At 34.3% G+C, this 25,994-nt stretch overlaps 1 protein-coding gene and 1 long non-coding RNA gene across 3 annotated transcripts; one reads left to right on the forward strand and one right to left on the reverse strand.

The window, feature by feature from the left end:
* Positions 1-2,038: 2,038 nt before the first annotated feature.
* Positions 2,039-3,615, forward strand: LOC131647904 (CEN-like protein 2). Its single transcript, XM_058917719.1, has 4 exons — positions 2,039-2,242; positions 2,410-2,471; positions 2,958-2,998; positions 3,395-3,615. The coding sequence occupies exons 1-4, from the start codon at positions 2,045-2,047 to the stop codon at positions 3,613-3,615; spliced, it is 522 nt and encodes a 173-aa protein (XP_058773702.1). The 5' UTR covers positions 2,039-2,044.
* A 493-nt stretch (positions 3,616-4,108) lies between these two features.
* On the reverse strand, positions 4,109-7,393 carry LOC131647905 (uncharacterized). Of its 2 annotated transcripts, none has more exons than XR_009297991.1 (5): positions 6,451-7,393; positions 5,489-5,644; positions 5,229-5,274; positions 4,586-4,681; positions 4,109-4,491 (listed from the first exon to the last, which is right to left on the reverse strand). It is a non-coding gene; the product is annotated as an uncharacterized LOC131647905 (long non-coding RNA). The 2 variants fall into 2 exon arrangements; XR_009297990.1 differs by having other exon boundaries at positions 5,229-5,282; positions 6,451-7,392.
* Between the last annotated feature and the right edge of the window lie 18,601 nt (positions 7,394-25,994).

Here is a 25,994-nt window from a genome sequence, read left to right on the forward strand (position 1 = left end):
AAGCAGAATGGTTGAGGGATCTTCTATTAGAAGTTCCATTGGCTAAGGACAATGTTTCAAAGGTTATGATACACTGTGATAGCCAAGCCACTCTAGCAAGAGCATTCAGCGAAGTGTATAATGGAAAGTCTAGACATATAGGACTTAGACATTCTTTCGTGAGAAAGTTGATTAAGGATGGAATCATATCACTCACGTATATACGAACAAATTATAATTTGGCTGATCCGTTTACTAAGCCACTGGCCAGAGACTTAGTAAAAACAACCTCGAGAGGCATGGGGTTGAAACTCCTTGAGTAAGAGTTCCGACAACGGCGGCAACCCAATCTTATGTTAACAGAACATTAACTTCAAGATTTTCAATGGGTAACAACAAGTCGTTGATTTGGATAATTGTCAAACATTTCGTGATAATGTTGACTTTGAAACGAGGGTTGAGTTTTACTTTAAAAACTCTTAATGAAGTTCAATACCAGGGGTACGTGTCTTGTGGAAAAGGACACAATATGAACTTCACTTATGTGAATTTCGAGATGGTGCCGTCTCAAAGTGAGAGTTGGAGTTTCTCTCATGGAAAATTCATGAAACAGGATAGCACATGGCCATAAATAAGTGCTAGGCGAGTTATGCAGAGGAAGAACCCTTAAAGAGTGTGTGTAAGGCGACACCGGTCTAATCATATGGATTCATGGTTTAAAAGCTTTGCTACCTAATATTCCGATTAAACTTTGTGTTGTCCTTACTAAGGTTAAGTTTTAAATCGAAAGATACCTAACTGTATTAACACTCTTTATACTATATTTCTGGAATTATTAGATTTGTCATTATTAGAACAAGTGGGGGATTGTTGGAAATTATAAGGATTAATTCCATCAAGTTTTGTTCCAAAATGACAAATGTGAGAATGGCAATAAATGCTTCATAAATAGTCCCACATAGAAAGTGGAGCAAACTTTAAAAGCATTTATATATCACTTGGAACAATGTGCATTCCAAAAGAGCCAAAGAGGATAAAGTGCCACATAGTCATATGTGGTGGTCCCAAGCCTTATGCCACTTGTCTCTACCAAAAACACCCTCGCCGGTGTCGCCACCGGCGACACCGGCTCCGGCTCCGGGACCGGGTCCGAGGGCGTGGGCGTAGAGGCGCTAGTGGCGGCTTGTAGACGGCACTTGAGCACTTAGGCACGTCGCATCGGAGCGATCGGGCTATTCGCGGCGTTAATGAGGCGGCGCCGGTGGCGCTCCGGCCGCCTCCGGCGGGCGGCCCGGCCTTCGGCCGGCATACTGCGAATATGTTTTAATTATTGCCTAAAGTTTGATTTTTGAATTTGAATTCGAAATACAAAACATTTCATGAAGTGGTGCATTGTATTTTTATGAACCATTGCAATTATTTATTTTAAATAATATTGTTTCATGAAGGGTTGCAACTTATGAAACAAGACTTTGCATGGGCTATAAATACAAGTTTGTTATTTCGGAATCAACACACAAAATCATTATCCTCTAATATATTTTCCAGACAGCTTCCTTGCATTCGAGTTTCTTCACCGGTCTTGGGCAGACTCGAGTAAGGCTGAATTATCCTGGGTATTCAGGCCGTTCCAACTCTAAGACAATCGAGAGTGTGCTTGAAATACTTTTAAGGAAAGTGATTCCGTTCGCGATTCAGCCTGGATCCATTCGATCTCACCAATAGCAATCCACAATATTGCGTGTATAATTGCGGTTGCGTTTAAAACCGGATATAAGGATTCTGGTGTGTATAATTAATGTTATCTATTTTTTAATGTGATGGAACTATAGCCTTTTCAATTATTTTTTAATGTCATCATTATTTATTTTTCTCATTATTGATTCCCTAGTCAGTTGTTTCCAATGAATCCTATGGACGTACAAAACTCTATAAATATAGGGTTTCTGCTTTATATGTTCTCACACACAGAACCCTCAAAAGCAACATTAACAAACTAGTTCTCCTTCACCTGCTTCACCCCCACTCTCAGTGTAGCAACTAATCTCTTAATCTCATCAAAGCCATGAGTATTGTAACAGATCCTCTTGTAATTGGAAGAGTGATTGGAGATCTAGTTGATAACTTCACCACAACTATGAAAATGTCTGTCAGTTACAACACTAAACAAGTCTACAATGGTCATGAGTTTTTTCCTTCCTCACTTACCACTAAGCCTAAGGTTCAGATTCATGGTGGTGATATGAGATCCTTCTTCACTCTGGTACAACTCTTTCACCAAACCCCAAACTTTTCATATTTTCATCTTACTGTTTCCTTATGTATGCATGACATACCTTGTACTTCAGTTCCTTACTTCAATATATTCTCTTCTTATTTTCATAAAAAAGAAAACTTATTTCACATATATTTTCCATGAATTTCTTACAGATCATGACAGATCCGGATGTTCCTGGCCCTAGTGATCCGTACCTGAAAGAACATTTACACTGGTATAGTATATCAAAGACATGAACAAATGTTTATAAATTTTTTTTATATAAAACCTTGTTGATTCAAAACCACACTAGTTTATCTACAAGAATCAATTTTAAAATAAGATCTAAATGATTGAAGGAATAATTAGTCTCCTGCATGCAAAATAATATATCTTAAAAGTGTAAAAAAAAAAAAGTATATATTATATATATATAGGAGATTCCGCATGAAAGAAAGAAAAAATAAAATGATTTTTTTTATAAGTTCATGCATAAATTAAAGGCATTAAGCAAACAAAAACAAGAGTTTGAGACATTTACAACTACTGAAAATAAAATTAGCAATAGAAAGTAGTGATATAATTACATGCAGAAGGAATTCAAATTTTTTTTTTGTCTTTCTAAATTTTCCTTAATTTATGTTATTTTAGTTGTGTACTCTGAAGCTTGATAGATATAAAGAATGTTTCTTGACCTAATAAAATTAATTTTTCATCACAGGTTAGTCACAGATATACCAGGCACAACAGATGCTACATTTGGTAAGCTATTTTAATTTGGTCACATTAATTAATTAAAATTATATTTGATTAATACTTAATAATATCTTACATAGTAGGCGTCTGTGTTTTATTCTATTAAGGACGGACCCTCAAACACATAGTATGTGTTCTAATCTATAAAACACGGACACTCGAATACGACACCAACATTGAAACCTTGATATACCGATTATAATTTAAAAAATATATAAATTATATGTAATTATATATATATATATATATATATATATATATATATATATATATATATATATATATATATATATATATATATATGTGTGTGTGTGTGTTGGTGTCGATTTCCGCACGGATACACAATTTTTTTTAGAGATGTTAGTGCTAAAGATGTTTTAATAATTAATTGAAATTGAACAGGGAAAGAAGTGATGAAATATGAAATTCCACGTCCTCACATAGGAATTCATAGGTTTGTGTTTCTTCTTTACAAGCAGAAGAGCAGACAAACAGTGATGAAAATACCAACATCAAGAGATCTCTTTAACACACAAAATTTTGCAGAAGACAATGACCTCGGGCCTCCTGTGGCTGCTGTTTTTTTCAATGCTCAAAGGGAAACAGCTGCCAGAAGACGTTGAAATTCAAAACCAAAACTAAAAGTTATGTTGTACTGCTATTTATAGGTAAAGTTCACTAGTACAGAAAATAGTTTTTACATCGGGCGAAAAAGACTTTTTACATCGGTTTTATGACCGATGTAAACACAGGCGATGTAAAAAGTCTAAGACATTTTACATCGGGTCAGAGCCCGATGTGAAAGTTATCATACCACATCGGTTGATTTCATAGGTCTGATGTGAAAAACAATAAAAAAATTAATTAAAAAAAAATACGCGACCTTTTACATCGGTTTCTAAACGTGGCCGATGTAATAGACTGCTTTTCACATCGGTTTAGGGAAAATGTCTGATGTGAAAAATATTGAAATTTTTTATTTGAAAAACATAAGCCACATTTTACATCGGTTATAACTCTGCACCGATGTAATAGATAGCTTTTTACATCGGTTTTAGTAAAACTCGATGTAAAATGTCTTATGTTTTTTACCACATAATGGTTGTTTTTCCTATTTTCCTGTTTTAACTTGTAATTTTTTCTGTACCTAATTTTCAATATAAGATGCATATACCACACAGACCAAAGAGCTATATATTTTATACTCACAACACACAGACCAAATAGCTAAGATGCATATATATGTTCGTCAAAATATACAAAAATATTAATCTAGAATAAACAAGTGTTCAAAATGATAAGAAAGGTTTACACACGATTTTCTATTACAAGATAATTATCTCAAAGAAACATAAAGTACTTTCGCGCACTTGAAAAACCAACACGCATCCACGAGAAACATAAAGTTATCCTTTATATAACTCAAAGAAACATTTTGTCCAACGGAGTCGCAAATCATACAAATCTTCTTGTGTCAATTCTGTAGGATAATTAAATACCTACAATACGTAAATAACAATAGAGTTATTCTTTGAAAATTCCTATTAAGTTGCAAAACGCAAAGTAAATAACAAATTAGAGTTATTTTATTACCTGCATCCAAGATTCAGTTATATTGGCAGAGACAATATCCAACATATTTTTCATCACATAGTATCCACAATCAGTATTGTTATGTTGTTTCCTTGACTACAAAATGAAAGACATAATTAATGAATAATTATCATAAAATTAAATATAGAATTATAATTTACATCACACTTACATTGGGCTTAACCCATGTAATAGTCTTTTTTCTATTGCCATTTGATGTAGTTATTTTAACTATTTTTCATCGCAATATAATATACTATCAAATGAAATCCACAATTCACACAACTAATATCAATTCTTATTAGTGACCTAAGTACTTGAAATTTAAATACAAATTTATATATTGTCATGGTATCATAGCAAGCAATCCCCACCTATCATTAAACACAGCATTACAAACTTCTTTTGACATCTAATAAAAAGTCATTAAACTTAACATTATATTTCAATTGGTTCAGCGTCTTTACTTGTAACAAGAGAAAAGCTGAAGCTCAAATGAATACCTTCATTGAGATATTAATCCCTAATCAAACTCAGACTCATAAACATAACTATGCACATATTGTTAATAATTATACTAATCAAAGAAATATAAATGCCAGCAGATATAATGAGGAAAGTATGAGAGATGCTGAGTACGAACCTAACAAATCAGTTGCGGTGCATCAATCACAAGAAGTATAGGAATACTCCAATACTCAAAACAATAAGAAAAAAAATAATTAATTGGAATCAAAAGGAAATAATTATAGTAGAATCAATTCTAATCAAAATAAGATAGAAAAATGTAGTATATATGTCCTCTCACTTGTATTAAGAACATTAATATATGACATCCTAATTTGTTTTATGCACCTAAAACCCAATTATAACAATGATTGTATCAATAGCAATTAAGATTACCTTGAATCATATTTGGAAGAGATTCAATAGCCAAATCTCCATCATTTCAAACCACGCATATGTTTTCCTCCACACTTAGCTAAAAGACAAATGATTTAACCCCGAAAATTGGAGTCTGTAGCAAGCCACCTTTGCATGAGGAAAAACTTCCTGTACCTGAACCAACAGAAAAACAAGCTGAGATGTACCACTAAAATTCTTGAGATTTAGGTGTGTTGTAAATTGTAATGAAAACTCATATGCACATATAACTTAAAGAGTTCTCGGATTAAATCAACTAAAGAGTTTCATTGATATCCATCAATTGTTGTTCATATAAATATAATATTTGAAATCAGTTATACTATTAGTCAATCAAATTTCAATTTCTAGCTTGATGTAAAAAACTTTTACATTGAAACTGGCAAAGAAGCAAACTAGTGAAATATACTAAAAAAAGAAGAAAAAAAATTAGAACATCTAGGAACACAATATCACAACATGATACAATCATGCAGAATAGTAAAGACATACTTCACATCAACAATAATCATAATGTTGTTACTTTTTAGTGGAGTCTCACTGAATCAAAATATTAGGAGTCTCTCACTCCAAAGACAATATTACACGAGTAGTTAGGTAAAGCAACAAGTTTTGCTTAAGTTTTGAGGACATATATGAAACCATTTGTCTGCATGACTGCATCCATGTTACTTGAACCAGCCTCCAGAAGTGCACCATAAAATATATTATAATAAACTAAAAGATCAACCATAATAGTTAAAAAATAACTTGATTCTTATTGCCATAAGAAATTGAGAATATATCCCAGCCTGAAATGATGTACAAGGTTAGAAACCAAGCTTTAATCAACTCAGAATATTTTTGCGGTTTTATCAAAACAGATACATGAAACCATATTGAAACTCCATTTAAAACACAACTTGGTCTGAGTTTTGATAGCTAGACTATGTGTGTCTTACCTTTGGTTGAACAGAGTCTAGTTCTCCAAATATCCAGTTTGCACTTGCAATGAGGTGTGGTACGTGAACAATAATGTATATTCAAAAACATTGCAGAATCAACCCAATAAGTTCATCGGCTAGAAACTCAGGAAAAAAACAATTAATGTATAACAATTTATATAAAAAATCCAATCTTAGATTAATATTGAAAATAAAAACTTCTCATTGGACAAATATCAACCACAACACAATAACATATATACACAAACACATACACCCTTACACGTTCGGAGGCCACACGACAGATAGACACAGGAGTGTCAAGGAGAATTTGTGGCGCGGTGGTTCCCAAGAAACAATTCAGCGGTGGTGTGCAGGGAACGGTACTACGGCCTTGGAAAACCCTTCAATCTCGACAACAAAATAGGATACGATGCCATTGAAAAATAAAAATTGTTCTTATGTTAAAAATTATCAATAAAACCATAGCCATGGGAAGAGGAATCAACTTCAAAAATAAAATAAATTGAACTAACCTTGTTGAAATTAAACCCCGATGAAACTTGAAAATGAAAAATTGAAGAACCACCTTGAAATTGAACCTCGTTGGAATCCAAAGATGAAGAAATTTAATGACACCTAGTTGAAATTGAACGTCCTTGAAATCTAAAAATGAAGAACTTCAATGTAATTGAAACTAGTTGAAATCTAAAAATGAACAAAGCTTGATTGTTGAAATCGAACTCATATGAAATGGGATTTTCTAATATTCTGTTTGTGAAAAGAGAGAAATTAGGGATTTGAAATTTTAAAAGAAAAATATTTTGAGATTTAGATTTTAGTGCGTTCTGAGTTAGAAAGCGGGATATGGAAAAAGTGAAGCCCTAGTTTACCAAACAGCTCACCATAGTGGCAACGGTTGGCCTAAGTGTCGCAGGCATAAAAGAAAGGCAGTTCTATAGTAACCTTCACATTATGTTAGTTATTGTGTACATAGAACCTACGACGGTTTGTCTTAACTGCCTTGACAACCGTGGAAAATAAAGAAGGACGACAATTTTGTGGGAACTGTCGCAATGCATCTGTCGCCAATCTCCTTTTTTCTTGTAGTGATACCTTGTTGACGACGACGGCTGAAATCGTGGGGGTTGGGCGAGACGGCGTCGCGGGAACGAGTGCAGCGGCGGAAATCGTGCTCCAAACGAGACGGCGTCGCGGGAACGAGAGTGGGAGGCCAGCGTTGGGAGGGCTGGAACGAGATGCAGTGGCGGGAGTGGGAGGCCGGCGTTGGAGTTGTAGTGTTGGGAGATGCAGCGGCGTTGGAGTTGTAGTGTTGGAATATCGCGTGAAGATGAAAATGAAAATGTGTTTGCTGTTTTGAAAGGGGCTAGGGTTTAATGAAAAAAGCTACTTTTCCCATCGGTTTAGAAAACGGGCCGAAGGAAAATCCAGGAGAGCCCATTACTTTTCCCATCGGGCGGAGAATGGGCTGATGTAAAAGTCCAACCGTCCAAGTTTGCCACAGATTTCCCATAGGTTTTGCTATGGCCCGATGGGAAAGCCCTTATAATCCAATTTCATTTTATTTACAAGTTTGCCACCGCATTTGTTTTTCCATCATTTGAATAAATTACCTGATGTAAAATAACTAAATTCAATTTTTTTCCCATCAATTAGTTATTTAAGCTGATGTAAAATCATTTAATAAATATTTCTCACATCATATATTTATATACCTGATGTAAAAACTGTTTATCAAATGTCAAATTTGTAGTAGTGGTTGTTACAAAATAAGTGTAGGTTTTTTAAGGGGTGTTTTTTTGAAGAGCACTTTGTTCAAAGTTGCAGCTTTGCTCTTTTATCATTGTGTTCTTAGTTTCGTTCTTGTTGTTGTTCTAGTTTGTAACCAAGTTGTTCATGGAAATTAACCTAGTTTTTATGTTTTTGTTTGAAATAGAAACATGATACAAAATGCAAAATGGAAAATGCATGGCAATAAATTTCTACCGAAGTATTTTATCTTTTTGAGGTCAAAGCAACTTATTTCATATCTTTAAGAATGAGACATATAGTTTTTATGTCTTTAATTCTTGGGCGTGGATCCAAACATAGTGGATAATTGTAATTTTCATGTATGAAATATCCTTCCTCTCACCTGTCTTGATAATTAGAAGTTTTCGACATTGTATTCGGTTGGAGTACCTCTTATACTCCCTTATCAATTCCATTGCGTATTTAAAAAAATGTTGTGTTTTTAAGTCTCCAATTTTTTTAAATACTAAAACTACAAAAAGATAAAACTTTTTCATGAAATAAACTTAAAAACTCATATTTTAATGAGATATCTTTGGAATTTTAAAGTATTAGTAGTTTTTTTTACCATCATACTTCTAATTATGTTAATTATTTTTCAGTTAGTGATAAACATTTTTTTTATATAAATATTATCTAACTCTTTTTTTAAAAGGATAGATGTATAAAATTATACTCTTATAAAACAATTATCCAATTATCTTTTTAAAAATATAACAAGTTTAATATCTCAACCAATGTTCTTTATTTATGTGATTTAGAATATATATATATATATATATATATATATATATATATATATATATATATTAGAAAACTTTGTGTGAAACTAAAATATGAAAAATGGGAGTGAAGTGCGGACGACCACTAGATGAATTTGATGGTGGAAAATACGTTCTTGGATGATGTAGTACGAGGATGTTAGGATTTTCATTCGTCTTTTTTCATCAAATTTACTTCCATCGTATACTCTGCCTTGCGCATTATATGGTCTCATTGGCCGACCAAAAACAGTTTCCACCAAGTCTTTGTCTCTTGTTATGAAGGGCGAGGATTTTTTTAATAAACGACGCCATCTGTTTCTGGAAAATTTTAAGGAGATCTCAACCATTGATAGTCGAAAATGATTGTGTGGGTTCTAATCTTTTGAAGAGATGTATGTGGTTACCAAAGGGTCATATGTTCCCTTTTTGCTGACTGAGTTATTGAATCTTTACGAAAAATTCTTCCCTTTTCTACTAGTGCTCTGAAGATTCTTTTGATGTGAAGGTTTAATTTTCCACTCAATAAATTTCCCTCCTATGTTGGTTTTGTGTGTTTGACTTCTTGCCCAACCTCCTAGGCAGTACTACAAAAAACATATAACACCTCAAACGTGAAGTACATTTAACTTTGGCTAAAGAATTGAAATAACAAAGGGCATTATGAAAAGTTGTCACTTAGCACCTCAGTGATTTAAAAACTGAGGGATAGGGTTATATGTACATGAGTTTGAACCCTAGCAACAAAACTTTTATTATTTTCAAAAGGCAAAATAATCTTTTTGGTCCCTTAACTTTACCTTGGGGTCCAATTTGATCCCTTAATTTTTAAAAAGGCCAATGTAGTCCTTTATGTGTTCAAACAGCCCCATTTAAATCCTTTTCGTCTAATTCTTACTAACACCGTTTATGTTTGCATGTGTGGCATCTGACGTGGCGTGTGACATGTCATTTGTTCATACCAAATTCATCAAAATCCAAGCAAAATTTAAAAAATCTCCCCAATCAAGAATCGAACTAGTAAACTCAAGCAAGAGAGGGAACGCCTCCACCAAATGGGATTACATTTCTTCATCTGATAACATATCTTGAGTTAAGTAATGAATGATATGTGACATTCATACCCGTGCACTCTCCAGCATCATAACATCCGCAGCTATTTTGCTTTTGCTCTTAGGGCTTCCAAGGTATCTTGTATCACAGTTTGGTTCAGTTCAAGACCTTTCGTGCTAGCCAATCAGGATAATAGATCGGTAATAACATTCTCTTCTCTAGGAATATGCACTTTTTAGAATTCACTGAATACTTTGGCAACTTGCAGAACCATTTGAAGATAATTGGCTAACAAGGAATCCTTTGTTTGATATTCCCCTTTGATCTGACTGGCAATCAACATTCAATCAGTGCAGACTAACAAATGAGTGACACAAACCTCTCTACCCAATATCATTCTTGTAATCAAGGCCTCATATTCTGATTGATTATTGCTAGCCTGAAAATTAAAACATAGAGACTTCTCTAGTACCATCTCTCCCAGACTTTCCAAAACTATCCCCGCTCAGCTACCCTTAAGATTAGAGGAGTCGTACACAAAAAGAATCCATTGACATGATGACTCTTCAGGAAGGGGTGCACTCAGTTCTATCAGAAAATCTGCTAGTACTTGTGATATGATGCTACTTCTTAGTGTGAAGGAGATATCGTACTCTGACAACTCCACAACCTAAGCCACAATCCTACCCACAAAATCTGATTTCTTTAGAATTTGCTTCACCGAGTAATTCGTCTTGACCACAATAGGGTTTCCCTGGAAATAGCGCCTTAGCTTTTGGGTAGTGGTAACTATTGCAAGAGCCAAACGCTCAATTTTCTAGTAATGAAGCTTTGCTCCTTTGGGCTCTTTGCTGACAAAGTAGACCATCCTTTCCCCTTCATCGCCATCTTGTACTAACATAGAACTTATAGCTTTATCTAAAACTTTCAGGTATAGAATAATGGCAAAATTCTCCTTAGGTTGAACCAGGATTGGTGGTGCTGACAAAAAACGTTTTAACTCTACGAATGCCTTCTCGCACTCCTCGGTCCATTGGAAACTTGATGACTTTTTCAGAGCTGTGAAGAAATGAATAGACTTATCACCTACACAAGACAAAAACTGAGCCAACGCTGCCAGTCTTCTTGTTAACTGCTGGACTTCTTTCACTGATGCCAGACTTCTCATATCAATGATTTCCCAACACTTATCAGTATTTTCATTAAATCCTCGGTTTTTCATCATGAAGCCGAGGAATTTCTTGGCCTGCCCCCCGAAAGCACATTTGTGTGGGTTAAGCCTCATGTTGACATTCTTTACTAATGCGAATGTATCCTCCAAATCTTTGATATGATCCTTCTTCTCAGGGTTTTTACCACCATATCATCAATGTATACCTCTAGATTTCTTCCTATTTGAGAAGAAAATACCATATCCATTAATCTCTGATAAGTAGCCGCAACGCTTTGAGTCCAAATGGCATCACCTTGTAGTAATAGTTTTCCTGTTTGTCATGAAGTTGTATTGGATGCAATAATTGGGTTCATATGTATCTATTTATAGCCAGAGTACCCATCCATGAAATTAAACAAGGGAAACCCAGGTGAACCCTCAATGAGTCTGTTAATGTGTGACAATGGATAGGCATCTTTTGGACAGGCCTTGTTGAGATTAGTGAAGTCCACGCATATGCGCCATTTCCCAAATTTTTTCTTAACCATGATAATGTTGGACAACCAAGTCGGGTATTTCATCTCTTGGATGAACCCAACTTTTAATAGTTTTCCCAATTCTTCTGCTATTTTCTTTCTTTTCTCTTCATTGTATTTTTGCTTTCTTTGTGACACCGACTTCGAGGATGGATCTAAAGATAGATGATGACATATAATACCTGGATAAATTACGGGAATATATGAAGATTTCCAAGCAAAAAGATATACATTATCCTTTAATATTTTGGTGATGTCAGCCTCCTCTTCTTGAGAGAAACCCCAACCAATCTACATGGTCTGGAAATCTTCAGGACCGATATGCACCTTTTTTAATTCCCTTATGAGGGTTAAGCATCCTTCATTGGGTCCTCTCAAGGGTCTAGATCAACTAGTTTCACCTTGAGTGGGTTCTCACTAATTGGTGCATCCATCAACACTTTCTTCTTTAATTTCAAGTTGTCTTTTTAGAACTTACTTGCCAGACCCTGATCATTCTTTATCATACCTACCTGCCCATCATCGAGGGGATATTTTAGGGTGAGGTAGAGAGTAGATAAGGATGCTTCGTTGGCATTAAACAATGGTCTTCCAATAATAATATTGTAAGAAGAAGATGCATTCACGATCAAATATTTTACCTTAATGTCGTTCAAGTTATTTCCACTACCAAATATAGTCATGACCGGAAAATGACCCAACACTTGCACCTGCTTGTCGGAGAATCCGATCAGGGTGCCCTTGAAAGGTAACAGCTCGATTGTATCCATATTCATGCTTTTGAACGCATCTCAATACAAAATGTCCGCGAAATTACCCAGATTGATTAGTGCCTGCTTAACACTCCAATCATGAATAAGTACCTTTATCACCATAGGATTATTCTCATGCAACACTCCTTCTGGAAAAGCTTATAGCGGCTGGCCCCTCCTCTACTTTTAAAAGTAACTTTTGGGAAACGTGCATTACTGATCGAGCATATCTCTTTCTGGATGAGCTAGTTTCTCCTCTACCAGCGAAGCCTCCGGAGATAGTGTTGAGAATGTGGTATGTCACTCTAGTTTCTTGCACCTCTTCAGTGCTCTTCCCCTTTTTTGGAGATGGATTATCCGTTTTAGGTTCTCTCCAGGGAGGGCTTCTCTTCCCCTACGGTCCTATGGAATCCTTTTCATAAGATAGAAAACGACCTATTTGGATCAAGATTTCAACTTGTTTCTTTACCTGTTGGCAATCCTCGGTGTGATGTCCTCGGATACGATGATAGGGGCACCATGCGTTTTTTTCCTTACCCATTACGGCATGGACCCCCTTTGGACGTCCTGCCATAAAGAGTATTTTTAGGTGGTATACTTCCTAGAGGATATATATCCGCTTTGTATTGAGCTTAATGTAAGTCTCAACCTATTTTTCGTAAGGCCTCTAGGAAGGTTTCGTTGCCGACATGTCTTTTTACCCATGCTTATGATAGTCTTTTCCTAAACCTGACTCCGTCTTATCTTGGTTGCGTCTTTTCTTTGGCATCACAATACCTCTTATCCATGTTACTTTATTCACCTTTGATATCACATTCTACTCGATTTATTTCCTCATCCATATTGGTTGCTGGTTTTTAAACCAATGATTCATTAAAGTGACCGTCGACCTTCAGATCATGTTGGAATACTCCTACAAACATCTTTTGATTCGGGTGATACTTTAATGGTCTCTTTGTTGAACTGCACAATGTACTCCCTGAGTGACTCGAAATCTACTTGACGTACATTGAATAAGCTTATTGTTGATACCTTTTTATGCTTACTAGTAGAGAAATGTTGTACCATTTTCCTGGATATATCTTGGTAATTTGTGACTGAGAACTGGGGTAAGCTCATATACCATCGCAGGGCCATGTCCTTGAATGTTCCTGACATGAGCTTGCATTTTAGGGAATCGAAAGCGTCGAAGATTGCCATTTGATTGTTTATTTTTATGATGTACTCTTGATGATCACTCTTGCCATTGAAAGATGATAATGGCGATGGTTTGAAATTCTCTAGAGCTTGATCGCCCCAGATTACCTCTGAAAGAGGTTTGGGATAAAGCAACTCCTCTTTAGCTTTTGTCTCCTATTGACTATGGGTTTGTTGTAGTATATTAACACTCTCCTACAGTGACTCATTTTGCTGCCGTAGAGCTTCAATGATTGTTAATAATTGTGCCATGTCTGGAGGAGTGTGACTGTTGGGAGATGATCCAGACATCCAGCTATTGTGAGATTAGTGATCTTTTGATGATTTATGTGCGGCCTAAGAAAGTTTTTTCGAGGCCCCGCGGTGGGCGCCAAATAATCTTACTAAAAACACCTTTTGGTTACCTTTCCTAAAGCTAGCCAGGAGAGGTCACAAATGACGTGAAATGTGCTTGCTATCAGTGTGTTCATGTTCTCTCTCTTGGATACATTTTCTCTGGCTATGGCGCGTGCTCGAAAAAGAGACGCCACATCCAAAAGGAGGGCACTTAGACCAATAAAAGGGAGACATGATAGGAATGCACGTGAGCGTGTGCCTCTCGCCTCACCCTCAAAGTATCTTCTAATTATACCACTACATAGTCACTCAAGCACAAGGGCTCTTAAAGGCCAAAGTGTTTTTATCCCTAACTCATTTTTCGGGCCTACCTCACGAGTGTGATCGAAGCTTTATTCCCGCCTTTAGTTCTCAAGGTTCCAGAGGATCCTCCTAGAGAAGGATGATCTAAAGCTCCTGGGCGAGACTTAGTTGAGTCTTCCTATTGAAACTAAGTTAAGTATTCCTTACGAGACTTAGTCGAGTCCCCCATGTGATACTTAGTTGAGTCCCTCAGGCAAAACTTAGTGCAGTCTTCCTGACGAGACTTAGTTGAGTCCCTCATGCAAGACATAGTTGATTCCCCCATAAGAGATTTAATTGAGTCCTCTAGGCGAGACTTAGTTAAATCTCTCATGCGAGACTTAGTTGAGTCTTTCTAACAAGACTTAGTTAAGTTCTTCATGAGAGACTTAGTTGAGTTCCTCAGGTCGAGACTTAGTTGAGTCTCTTAGTAGAGACTATTTAAGTCCCTCATGCGACACTTAGTTGAGTTCTTTAGGTGAGACTTAGTTGAGTCCCTCGTGCGAGACTTAATTGATTCTTCCTTACGAGACTTAATTAGTTGAATCCCTCAGGCAAGACTTAGTTACTCGTAGATGGAGAGGATTTTCCTATGGAAATCCAACAACTTGATTACCCCGTAGGGGGCAATGGTCTTCTTGTGAAAGTCTGGTTGTTTAATAACCCCGTAGGGCGGAAAAATCTTGTGGAAGTCCAATCGGTTAATTACTCTATAGGACGACAATGATCTTCATGTGGAAGTCCTATAGTTTAATTACCATGTGGGTGGCAAGAATCTCCCTAGATTATTTCATCTCGTTATGAATCATTGGTCTAATAATGTCAACAAGTTGGTCAGAGACTTGATACAAAATACCATACATCCTCTAGTTTAATTGTTGCCTAATAAAAAATGTATGCACTACAACTGGTTTGTCGTGTGAATCAACCAACACATCTTTAGAAGTAGTGAGAAGAAGCGCATTTGTTAGCATTCCAACTATTTGTCGAGGTTCATCTGGTTGTTGTTGGCATAACCTTATAGTATATGATAATGATAGTTGGTCCATGCCGATGATGCTATTTCCAAATTGCATGTATATACGCCAAGCATAGTCTTGACTTCGTGATTAAAAATTTTTGTATTGATCGTAGTGTCCCACCAGACATGCCAAATTTATTTTAGAATTGTGAAAATATGTCGAGATCAAACTATTCTATTGGTTATATAATCATGGCCTACATAAAAGTTTCCATATTTGATAACTTATGTGGGTATTGTGTGAGTTTTCCCTCCAATATGGAATATGCGAAGCTCCATAACATCTTGTCGTCTTCTGCTTCTCAGTTTGTTTTGTCGACTTAATCTTTATGTGTGTAGTTTTTCTACATTGTTATTTCAGAATCTCCCTCTTTTCTTCGGTTAGTGGCGCTATTTACAAGGAACATAGCCGTTAGTTCAATTGTGGTTCTTTTGTGATATGATTGATTCAATAATTTTGGTGGTGCTCTATGATTGAGTCTAAAATTTTGGCGACCACGATAATCATCAATAAACTTGAGAAAGATTTGGTTAACTCATGTTCGACATTGTTTGCACTATAGTTTGACTTACTATTGATCAAGAAAACATTTAGTCAACCCTAAACTCATCAATATGCCGACTTCACCTAATATTTTAATTATGTATAAATATAAACAATATATCAACTTTTAATTATTATTTGATTCATATATATTATCTACTTACGTATAAGATCCTCCTTGCATATCTCTAACTTCAAGAATCCTGGCAGATTAGTTAGTACACTTTGACATAAATATCCGATGTCTAGGATAAAACGATATCCAAAAATGAATTAAAGACGTTGTTAATTACTAGCACTAGCTTGAGTTTCTTCTCTTGCAACAGAAAAGAAACCAGAAAGACTTTTTAGAATGGCCATATTAATGTCTCTTTGTCTTTCTCGAAGAGGAAGTTAATGAATCCCACTTTTTAAGGGTTTTAAGATTCTCAAGTTGTTTCTATCTTTGTTGTGTAATAATATTGACCAACAGATCATAAAAAAGAAATATAGGCGTGCTAGACGCCGTTCTGATTTCTGACTACCTAAAAAGCTTTTATATGTTTATAGGCACAAAACCAAACAGTGCAATGTTTCCCTATAACAAGTAAGACTTTCTTTTCCTTTTTGTAATTCATCAAAACGCATTATATATACAAGGTAAAAGTAGAAAGGAATATCAACATAACACAACCCTTTTATGTTTAAAAGTTGATAATTACTTAACGATTTTTGGTTCAGAAAATGGCATATTACTCTAATCAGTAAAACTTTGTTTCTATTTTCACTTTGAACTTGCATGCATGATAGTAGAGTATCAATAATGTATACGGATAATAACCAGAGGATTGTACCAACGAATAAATAAAAAAGTTTATCGAAGGATGAGCATAGGAACATTCGTCAACGAACATGTGAAATCAGATGATAGCGTCAGTTAGCCATCAGATGTGTCATGCATATATCACACTCCAATGGAAACAACATAAGCCAGCGATTTAACATTTATGATTGATGGAATACATGCATATGTCCCTTATATATATATATATATATATATATATATATATATATATATATATATATATATATATATATATATATATATATATATATATATATATATATATATATATATATATATATATATATATCAAGTGAGAGCATTTTTTAAATGAGAGATGAGAGGAAGAAATAACAACCGTGCGATTTAAATCAATGCTATATGCATTTATGTGATATGTATTTAAATCAGAATCTATCTATTAATTATTGTCTTTTAAAATTTGAGTGAAATCTGAGACATTAATTTTAAATCGTACGGTTATTATTTAAAGTTCTCAGTTCTCATAATAACCAAAGTTCTCATTTGATACGTCCCACACAAACATATACATATATATATATATATATATATATATATATATATATATATATATATATATATATATATATGCACTTTTCGTCCTTGTAAGTTATTTGTTTTGGTTTGAGTCTCTATATTTCACTTTCGTGTTCGTTTTAATCCCTAAAATCAAAATCCGCAGGAAATTTCACACGAAAATCCACAGGTAACCTGCAGATTTTCCTGCGGATTTTGGCTTTAGGGACTAAACCACAAGCAAAAAGTAAGATGTAGGGACTCAAAAAAAAAACTTTCAAGGACAAAAATCAAAAACTCGCTAACTTACAGGGACCAAAAGTGCATTTAAGCTATATATATATATATATATATATATATATATATATATATATATATATATATATATATATATATATATATATATATATATATATATATATATCCACGAAACTACTGTTGTTTCTCTAATGAGCAAACAATGGCCTCTTCTTCCTCCATAGAACACCATGGATCTTGGAACAACTGGTTCGCTACAAACAGATCTGGTTCGAGCTTCACAATTAACAAGATCTATTCGAGCTATTTTGATGGAGATTCTTGTTCCGCCTCCAGTAGCATAACCATAAGTCTTACCTGGCCTTCACGCTCTACAAGCGAGCCTCGACGTGCAAGGTGCTAATGGATTGTTGAACAACATGTTCGACAACAAAACTCATGTGCACTTGTATAAAATCAGGTATAATGTTAGAACAATGTGTATGCTAAGCATAATGCATAACTCGTATAATAAAGGCAGAATATAAATAACTTAGGAATTTATAACCCAAATCAGTGCAAAATCACCTACGTTTGTAGGGAGTTAACTCAATGAAAGGAAACTCACTCTAAAAATTCAAAAGTACAAATTGGTCTAATTTGAATTCTTCTAGTTCAATGCGTCTTTTCCTAGTACTACCTATGAACTTCAATCCAAGCACCCCCTAAATCTGAGACACATGTCACTTTCAATCTAACATTCTTCCAAGTGTTTTAACAATTACAAAAGTATATAAATGATGGAAAAATAATACAACTCAAATACTTTATTCTCCAAACTTAGAATTAAGACGCAAGAAGAATAGAGTATTATACAAAAACAAACAGAAGACTCAAAACAAATTACCACACCAAGCTTACTGATGCAAGGTTCGAGTCTTCACAAAGGAGAATGTCTCCTTAAATAGCAACAAAGGTCCTGCTTCAAATTCCATTAGAGTTTAGGTCTTGAACGCGGCTAAACTTCCCAAAAGCGCAAGAAACCAAACTTTTATAATGATTATAAAACTTTGATTAATAAATTTTGAAAAAAAATATCAGCATTCCTCAAATTTAATCTTGCGAAAAGAGATTATGAATAAAACTTTCTTAATCCAAAACACGCACAAAAGTCATATCTCTGATTTTATATAAAAGAAAACAAATCCTTAAAAGCACGAGAATAACTACAGTTTTTTATAAGCAATTTGTACCTAGTAGGATTCAAACTTGAGACTTTGAGAGAAACATACTCTTAAGACCCAAGCCTTCACTACTAGGTCGCACACACACACACACACACACAAAATAACTACAATTAGCTTGCATGCGAAGCGCCCTAGAGTGAAACATGATATCTCACAAAATAAAGGACATTATGCTTAACATGTTGCTTTCTTACTAAAGTGTCTAGATCACATAGAGACAAGATGTATCACATCATGGGAGAACATATTGCTTTACGTGTTTCCTATAAAATGTTGTCAATCACATGTAATAACACAAGATTTAGAATTATGAAATAATAAATATTCTAGGGGAAATAATATTGATAAATTTTATATGGATGATGAAAAATAAGGCTTACAAGTAACATTATAATGCTAAAAGTTTTATTATAAATTATATTTCCTTCAAAGAGTATGATAATATCAACAACAATGAATCAACTAAAATTATCTGTAATTCTTGGTGCCTTACCTTTGAAGGAAACAAGGAAGTGAAAGATTTCAAAGTTAATATTTTGATACAGTAGTATGAGTTATTAAAAATGAAAGAAAATGAAAATTAAGAGACCATGTTTTCTATATTCCAAACTTTAGTTTCTAGACTCCAAGTTTTGAACAAGAGATACACTAATACATATCATGTTAAAAAAATCCTTAGGATTCTTTCAAATAAATGGAATGCAAAGGAAAATGTTATTCGAGAAGAAAATAATTTAAGTATCTTAACTCTCGAAGATCATATTATCTCCCTTCAAAATCAAAGATAGATCTGGATGAAGATGAACCTCAAAGAAAATCAAAGTCTATTTATTTAAATTTTAAAAATCCAGAAGGCCAAGGCTCTGCCAGCCAAAAAATTAGATGATGATGATGATTCGGAAAAAGCATCAAAAGAGGATGAACTTTCCCTCATTTGTAAGATAGTGCATCATATATGTGCAGAAGGGTTAATTAGTTCCCTAAATGGAGTTCAAGCATTCTAATCATCCTAGAGACATGAAGGAAGATGACAAGAAAGTTATTTTCTATAAATTCAAAGATGACGCAATAAAAGAGCTTGTCTTATATTGAAAACATGGAAGACAAGAAACCTCTTGGCACTAACAAAAGAGGACTCAAGGACATATGGGTAACTAAAAACAAAAGTGTATGTGTCTCTAACATGTTTAGTAACCAAGTTAAAAACATAACTCTTGGTACGCGGATAATGGATGATCAAGACACTTAACAAGAGAAAGACTAATTTTACAAAGCCTCAATAACCAGAAAGGATGCAACATTTGTTTTGGAGGAAACCATAAGGCCGAGACCATGGGATTTGTAACAATTGGGATCAAGACACTTAACAAGAGAAAGACTAATTTTACAAAGCCTCAATAACCAAAAAGGATGCAACATTTGTTTTGGAGGAAACCATAAGGCCGAGACCATGGGATTTGTAACAATTGGTAATGGATTTTGTTTCTCTATTAATAATGTGCTTATGGTTTATGGAGTGATGCATAACCTACTGAACATAAGTCAATTAAGTGATATTGGTTATGATTTTGTCTTTAATCAAAAGTCTTGCAAGACTATTAGCAAAAAGAATATTGTATTTGTCCTCTTTATTGGAACAAGGAGAAACAATATTTAGAAAATCAAGTTATTTGACCTTCAAAATCAAAAGATCAAATGTCTTATATCAGTGAATACACTGCAATGGTTGAGGAAAACGATTAGAGTATGCTAGTTTGAGATTATAACTCTCAAAGTGTAACAAGCTTGATCTTTGTGAGATGTTTTCCTAATAGGAATTATCAATCAAATGCTCTTTGTGAGACATGTCAATAAGAAAAACTTATATTCATTTCAAAAGCATTGTTTAATCCTCTAGACCACTGGAGCTCTTACATATTGTATATCGACTTGTTTAGACCTTTAAAAATTGTATTAATCAATGATAAGAAGTATGAACTAATTTATAATGTTAGTTATGTAGAAAGTATTTTAGATTCGATGTAATTTATCCTTTGAAAAGAGTGATTAAAGTTCTATAAAATGATTATTTGGTTTAAAAATGAATCAAGTGATACCATCTAACATAGTGATCGTTAAGCATCTTAGTATTGCATATGTTAAAAATATTTTAGTGTTCTGCCAATTGATAAAATCCTCTGCATCTATTGAAACTACTCAAGTAATTAATCAAATCAAAATTTAAAGTCATTGATTTGATCCTTTGTTAAAATATCAAGTTCTTATCCTTTATGAGATTATTTTTTATAAAATATACCAATAAAGTTTATTCTTCCGAAAATAACATAGATGATTCTCCAACGTTAATATTTCAAATTTGAAAGACACTTAAGAAATAATACACGAGGTACTAAAAGTATAACATCATGTGCAACAAAACTGGAGTTAAAAAACGTAATATAACATGCTTCAATTATTATAAAGATTTTAACCGCTCTTTTATCAAAGATAGAACCATTGTCTGAATTAAGATGTTGTAATCTTCACAGAGAGGAGCAATGAAAGAGATATTACTAATTAGAATACTATAAAAAATAAAATATATTTGGAAAATTTATGTAAACCCCCCAAAACCCTCATTCAATACGAATTTTGAGTTTCCTAAATTATGAGGTTTTTAGTGCTATGAATAAAAACAAACCCTCTAAAACCCTTACAATCAAAATCCTTCAATTATTTCCACTCAATGCTTCTCTTTTTCCAAAGCACTCCTCTCCCTTCCCCTCCAAACTCCCAAAAATAGCCTAAAGGTATAACATCATGCGCAACAAAACCTATTAGGAGTACAAAAATGTAATATAACATGCTTCAACTATTACAAAGATTTTAACGGCTCTTTTATCAAAGATCGTATTATTGACTAAGTTAAGATGTAATCTTCACGGAAAGGGGCAATGAAGGAGAGTTATAGATTTGACCAAGTTTACCAATAGTCCTCCTCATGAGACAAAAAACTTCATACACTACCAGTATAAAATTATCCATAAGATCAAACTCCTAAACAAAAAAAATATATCTTCTACACTTTAGAATAAGATCAAAGACCATGCCCCGTTGACCCAAAATCTCATTTTCTCATCCATCTCATCATGCCAAATCCAAATCAAATATAACCGAGAAAAATGCACTTGCTCTAGAGGATTGGACCTACCCATGTGTAATACGGTGAACTGACTTTTTATCGAAACTGTGCGGATAGCAAGAGTCGCCACCGACTTTTATTTTATCCAAATTAATCAGAAAGGCTAAAAGAACAGGAAAAACCTTTTTAAAGAAAACTGAGTTCGGGGGGTAATTATGCAAAGGGAAGGTGTAAGGCACCCTTTGCATCCATGGTTTTCCATGGGCCCTTAATTGCTTTGCTCTTTAGTTTTGAAGCCAAAAGTTTCAGAAGATGTAGAAAAAGAGAAATAAGGACTTTAGCTCGTAAAATGAGCGTAGCCTTATTGAAGGTTTTTGAGAAAGAATATGAAAAAGTTTTAGAGCAAGGCAAAACAATTAAGGGCAATTACCTTATAGTTTAAAAAACGTTCTTTTAGCCTTTCAGGGGAAAGGGTCTATCCATGCCATAAGAGGGCGGGAAGCCTTTCATTTGGAGGTTGAAGGGTCATCGAGAGTTCGTTCGCCATAAGACTGTCCCATGCCATAGGAGGGCAGGTAGTCTAAGGGAAGAACCAGAATAGCCTTTTCGTAGGCAGCCAGAGGATACCTCAGCCTTTTCGTAGGCAACTTCCGAGGGTCGAGATCATGTTTAGTGTATCGAAGGCAGCATCATTAGGGATCCATGATCTTAATCGAGGCAACATGGCTGAGGTATCCTCGTATTCGAGGGACATGGCTATTCTGCAAAAACACAAGGCAACAGGCAACAGGCAGCAAAGAGGTTACCCCAAAAGTGTGCGTGTGTGCACCAATCACGTGATTAGTTCAGAATATATTATCTTATAATAGTTAAGTGATTCTAATTTAATTCAGGGTTGCACTCCCTAAAGTTACTAACCACAACAATTAACATTAACAGTAAATACGGGGAAGGGGAAAATGAAACCAGCGGAGGAAAGGGGAATTGAAACCAGCGAGATAAGAATACCATAGGTCTAACACAAGTAATAATTAAATAAGTCAGGGTTTTAGGGTTACTGACTATTTGAGCTTTGGCGGTTAGCAAACCCTGAAAATTGGAAAAGGAAAACAAAAATAGGGGTGAGTGCATTATCAGTTCAAAAATCAGGCACGGTTAACCCTAATCAATAAAAGTAACAATAAAAAAAAGGTAAGAGACACTTAGCTTCGATTGATGAAGGTTGATAGTCGGAGGTTGCCTTAAGCATTGACTCTGACCATCTGAGAATTGACAAAAGATAATAGGAAGTGAGTGTATGGACAGTTCTTTTAAATTAGCAAGGCAAAATAAATAATTAAAAAGAATAAAAGGCAGAAATAATATTGTATTAAATATAAAAAGAAAAGGAAAAATAAATAATAACGAGAGTTGAATCGGGACTTAGCTTTGTGAAAGGCGTGACGCGTAATCGGAGGAAACCCTGTTGCTAACCCTGAAAAGAATACACAAAAATAATATTTTTTTTCAGAGTATGGAATGATCGTCGTAAACCCTAATTAGGACACGAATTAAAAATAAAAATTAAAAGAAAATATAATCGATTTAATTAATTATTGGTTTTTCAACCTAATTAATTAAATCGATAGAAAAACAAATTTTGATTAAATATATGATATTTCCATAATTTTTATGAATTAAAAACAAATGATTTTTATAAAGATATTTAAATAATAAAAATAGATAAAGTAAATAAAATAAATATAATTTTATTATTTGTAAAAAATATTTTTTGGATAAATAAAACTAATTTTATTAGAATATATAAAAAAAAGGGAAAATATATATATATATATATATATATATATATATATATATATATATATATATATATATATATATATATAAATAAAAAGGATTGTATAATAAAAAATAAAAAAAATTGGAAACTTAGCTGAGTGATCCTGTGTGGTGGGCGCTGAAGGTCCATGGTGATCACTCATCTTGATGGGCGTTGGATCTTGCTTGGAGAGAATCTGAAGGTCCTAATCCGAAGGCGCACCATGAGGCTTTTTGAACCAGCGCGCACCTGATCTGTAAATATGAGTTAACATGAAAAATAAAACAACAATTGCTGAGGCCGGAGTCGAACCGCCCCCCTTGCGCTTGTAAGAATCAAAGGCATACCTCCCTCCACTGAGCCAGATTTAGTTCGCTGTTAGCCAAACGAAACCAAAATATAATAAAAAAATAACAAATTATTTAAAACTTTAATGAAAAACGCGCGGAGGGGTCGTCTTCCCCAATTGAACTTTTCATCATACTTTTACCAACGGGAGCCAATAGTGACGGTTCAGCCTGTCACTATAACACCTGCAAATTTCCAAAATCAAGGATATGCCGTATAAATTAGATGTAGGACCACAGATCGATTGGGAATTCGCTCCTGAGTTCAATGGTGCTGTCTATTTGGCTCAATTTTGCTTAGAACGAAGGATCCCAATTGGGGGTTTCGAAACCCTAGCCATGGCAATCCCTCCCACCTGTCTTAAAAATGCAATTAAACCACACAGAGATTACCGAAACATGTTCAAGACCACAAATATGTATTCGAAATGTTCAAAATATGTGCATATGCATGAATTCAGTTTCAGAAATTTTTTTAAGGAAAGAACGTGAATACGATCTCGCGGCTATGCACGGTAACGACTTGGATCGGTTCAGAACCCTTCAAATAATGGATTGAAAGCCTTGGGAATACACTGAATCGACGGAATCTTCGCTCTACCTCTTGCTTGAATGCCACGGTCTTTTGGTTCTGAGAATGGGGTTCTGTTCCGATTTACAGCTCTTGGCCGCAGAAGCAAAAAAAAAAAAACCCTTTCTCATTAGGATTCGTTGTTTATATATGGATTTAGGTTACCCAAGATGAACCACATTTGTTTGAATCCTTGTGATTGAAATCAATTAGAGATTTGATTTGGAGGAGATTAAAATTTGCTGTTTTTGAACTCAATCAAACTTCAATTAGATTTTTGATTGATTATTTATCAGAAAAATAGCTTTACGTACACCATAATTGGGATTTGTTTTAATTTATTTTTGATTTAAATTAGATAAAATCAAAAATAAATAAAACCAAAATCAAGATGATGCACAAATGGGCCTGGAGGTTTCTTGTTGTGTCATATTCATTTTTACACCCCACTAATTGGGCCTATTTAATCAACATTGCTCCATTTAACTTTCATATTTTTTCCATAAAAGCCTAACTTGTGACGACCGTAGCTCCCTCGATTTTGACTCAAAAATGGATTTTAGGACTTCCTAGAAAGCTTAGGATTTATTCTAAAATATCCTTTTGGCCTCATCTCCATGTATGCTTCATTTTAAAAAACAGTGACTTTTGATTGACTTTTGAAAAGGACTTGTAATGTTTTGATTCGTAACTCTCAAATGAAGCATTTTTGGACTTGGCTTGTGAGAGACAAATTTGTAGAGAATTCAATTTCCTTCAAAATAAGCTTTGGATGGAAAATTTCTGAAGTTCCATGTAGGAGTTATGGCTGGTCAAAGTTCAGTTGACTTTCTCCAATGAAAACCATAATTTAGAAACTTTTGGAATTATTGATTTATGATCTTTCCTTGATGAACCATGATAAATTCTTGATCAAATGGTGAATGATACATCAATATGAGGATGTTGACAAAAAATCAGGAGTTTTGACTGTACTTTGACCACAGTTGACTTTTAGGTCAACTCAGTCGACTGTTGACTTTCTGAGCAATTGAATGATCAATCTTTTGAATTGAGACTTGATACTTCTCATAGAGGTAATGTAAGATACTTTGAGCCATATGGGATGCCTCGGAGCCATTGATTCATTGATTTTCCCTTGAACAAACCAAACCCTAATTTCTGAGCCTTATATAGGAGAATGTGTCTTGAAGCTTTATGTATTGATTTGAATTTGTATAAGAGAAATAGTATGGGCAAATTTTGGGGTATGACACCATGTATCCTTCTAATTAACAAAAATCCATATAATAGGTTTCGAAGCCAATTAATGTATTCAACATGCTAAAAATATCTTTACCTCAAATTCTGGCT

This window comes from Vicia villosa, linkage group LG2 (assembly GCF_029867415.1).
Source record: "Vicia villosa cultivar HV-30 ecotype Madison, WI linkage group LG2, Vvil1.0, whole genome shotgun sequence".
NCBI classification, from domain to species: Eukaryota; Viridiplantae; Streptophyta; class Magnoliopsida; order Fabales; family Fabaceae; genus Vicia; species Vicia villosa.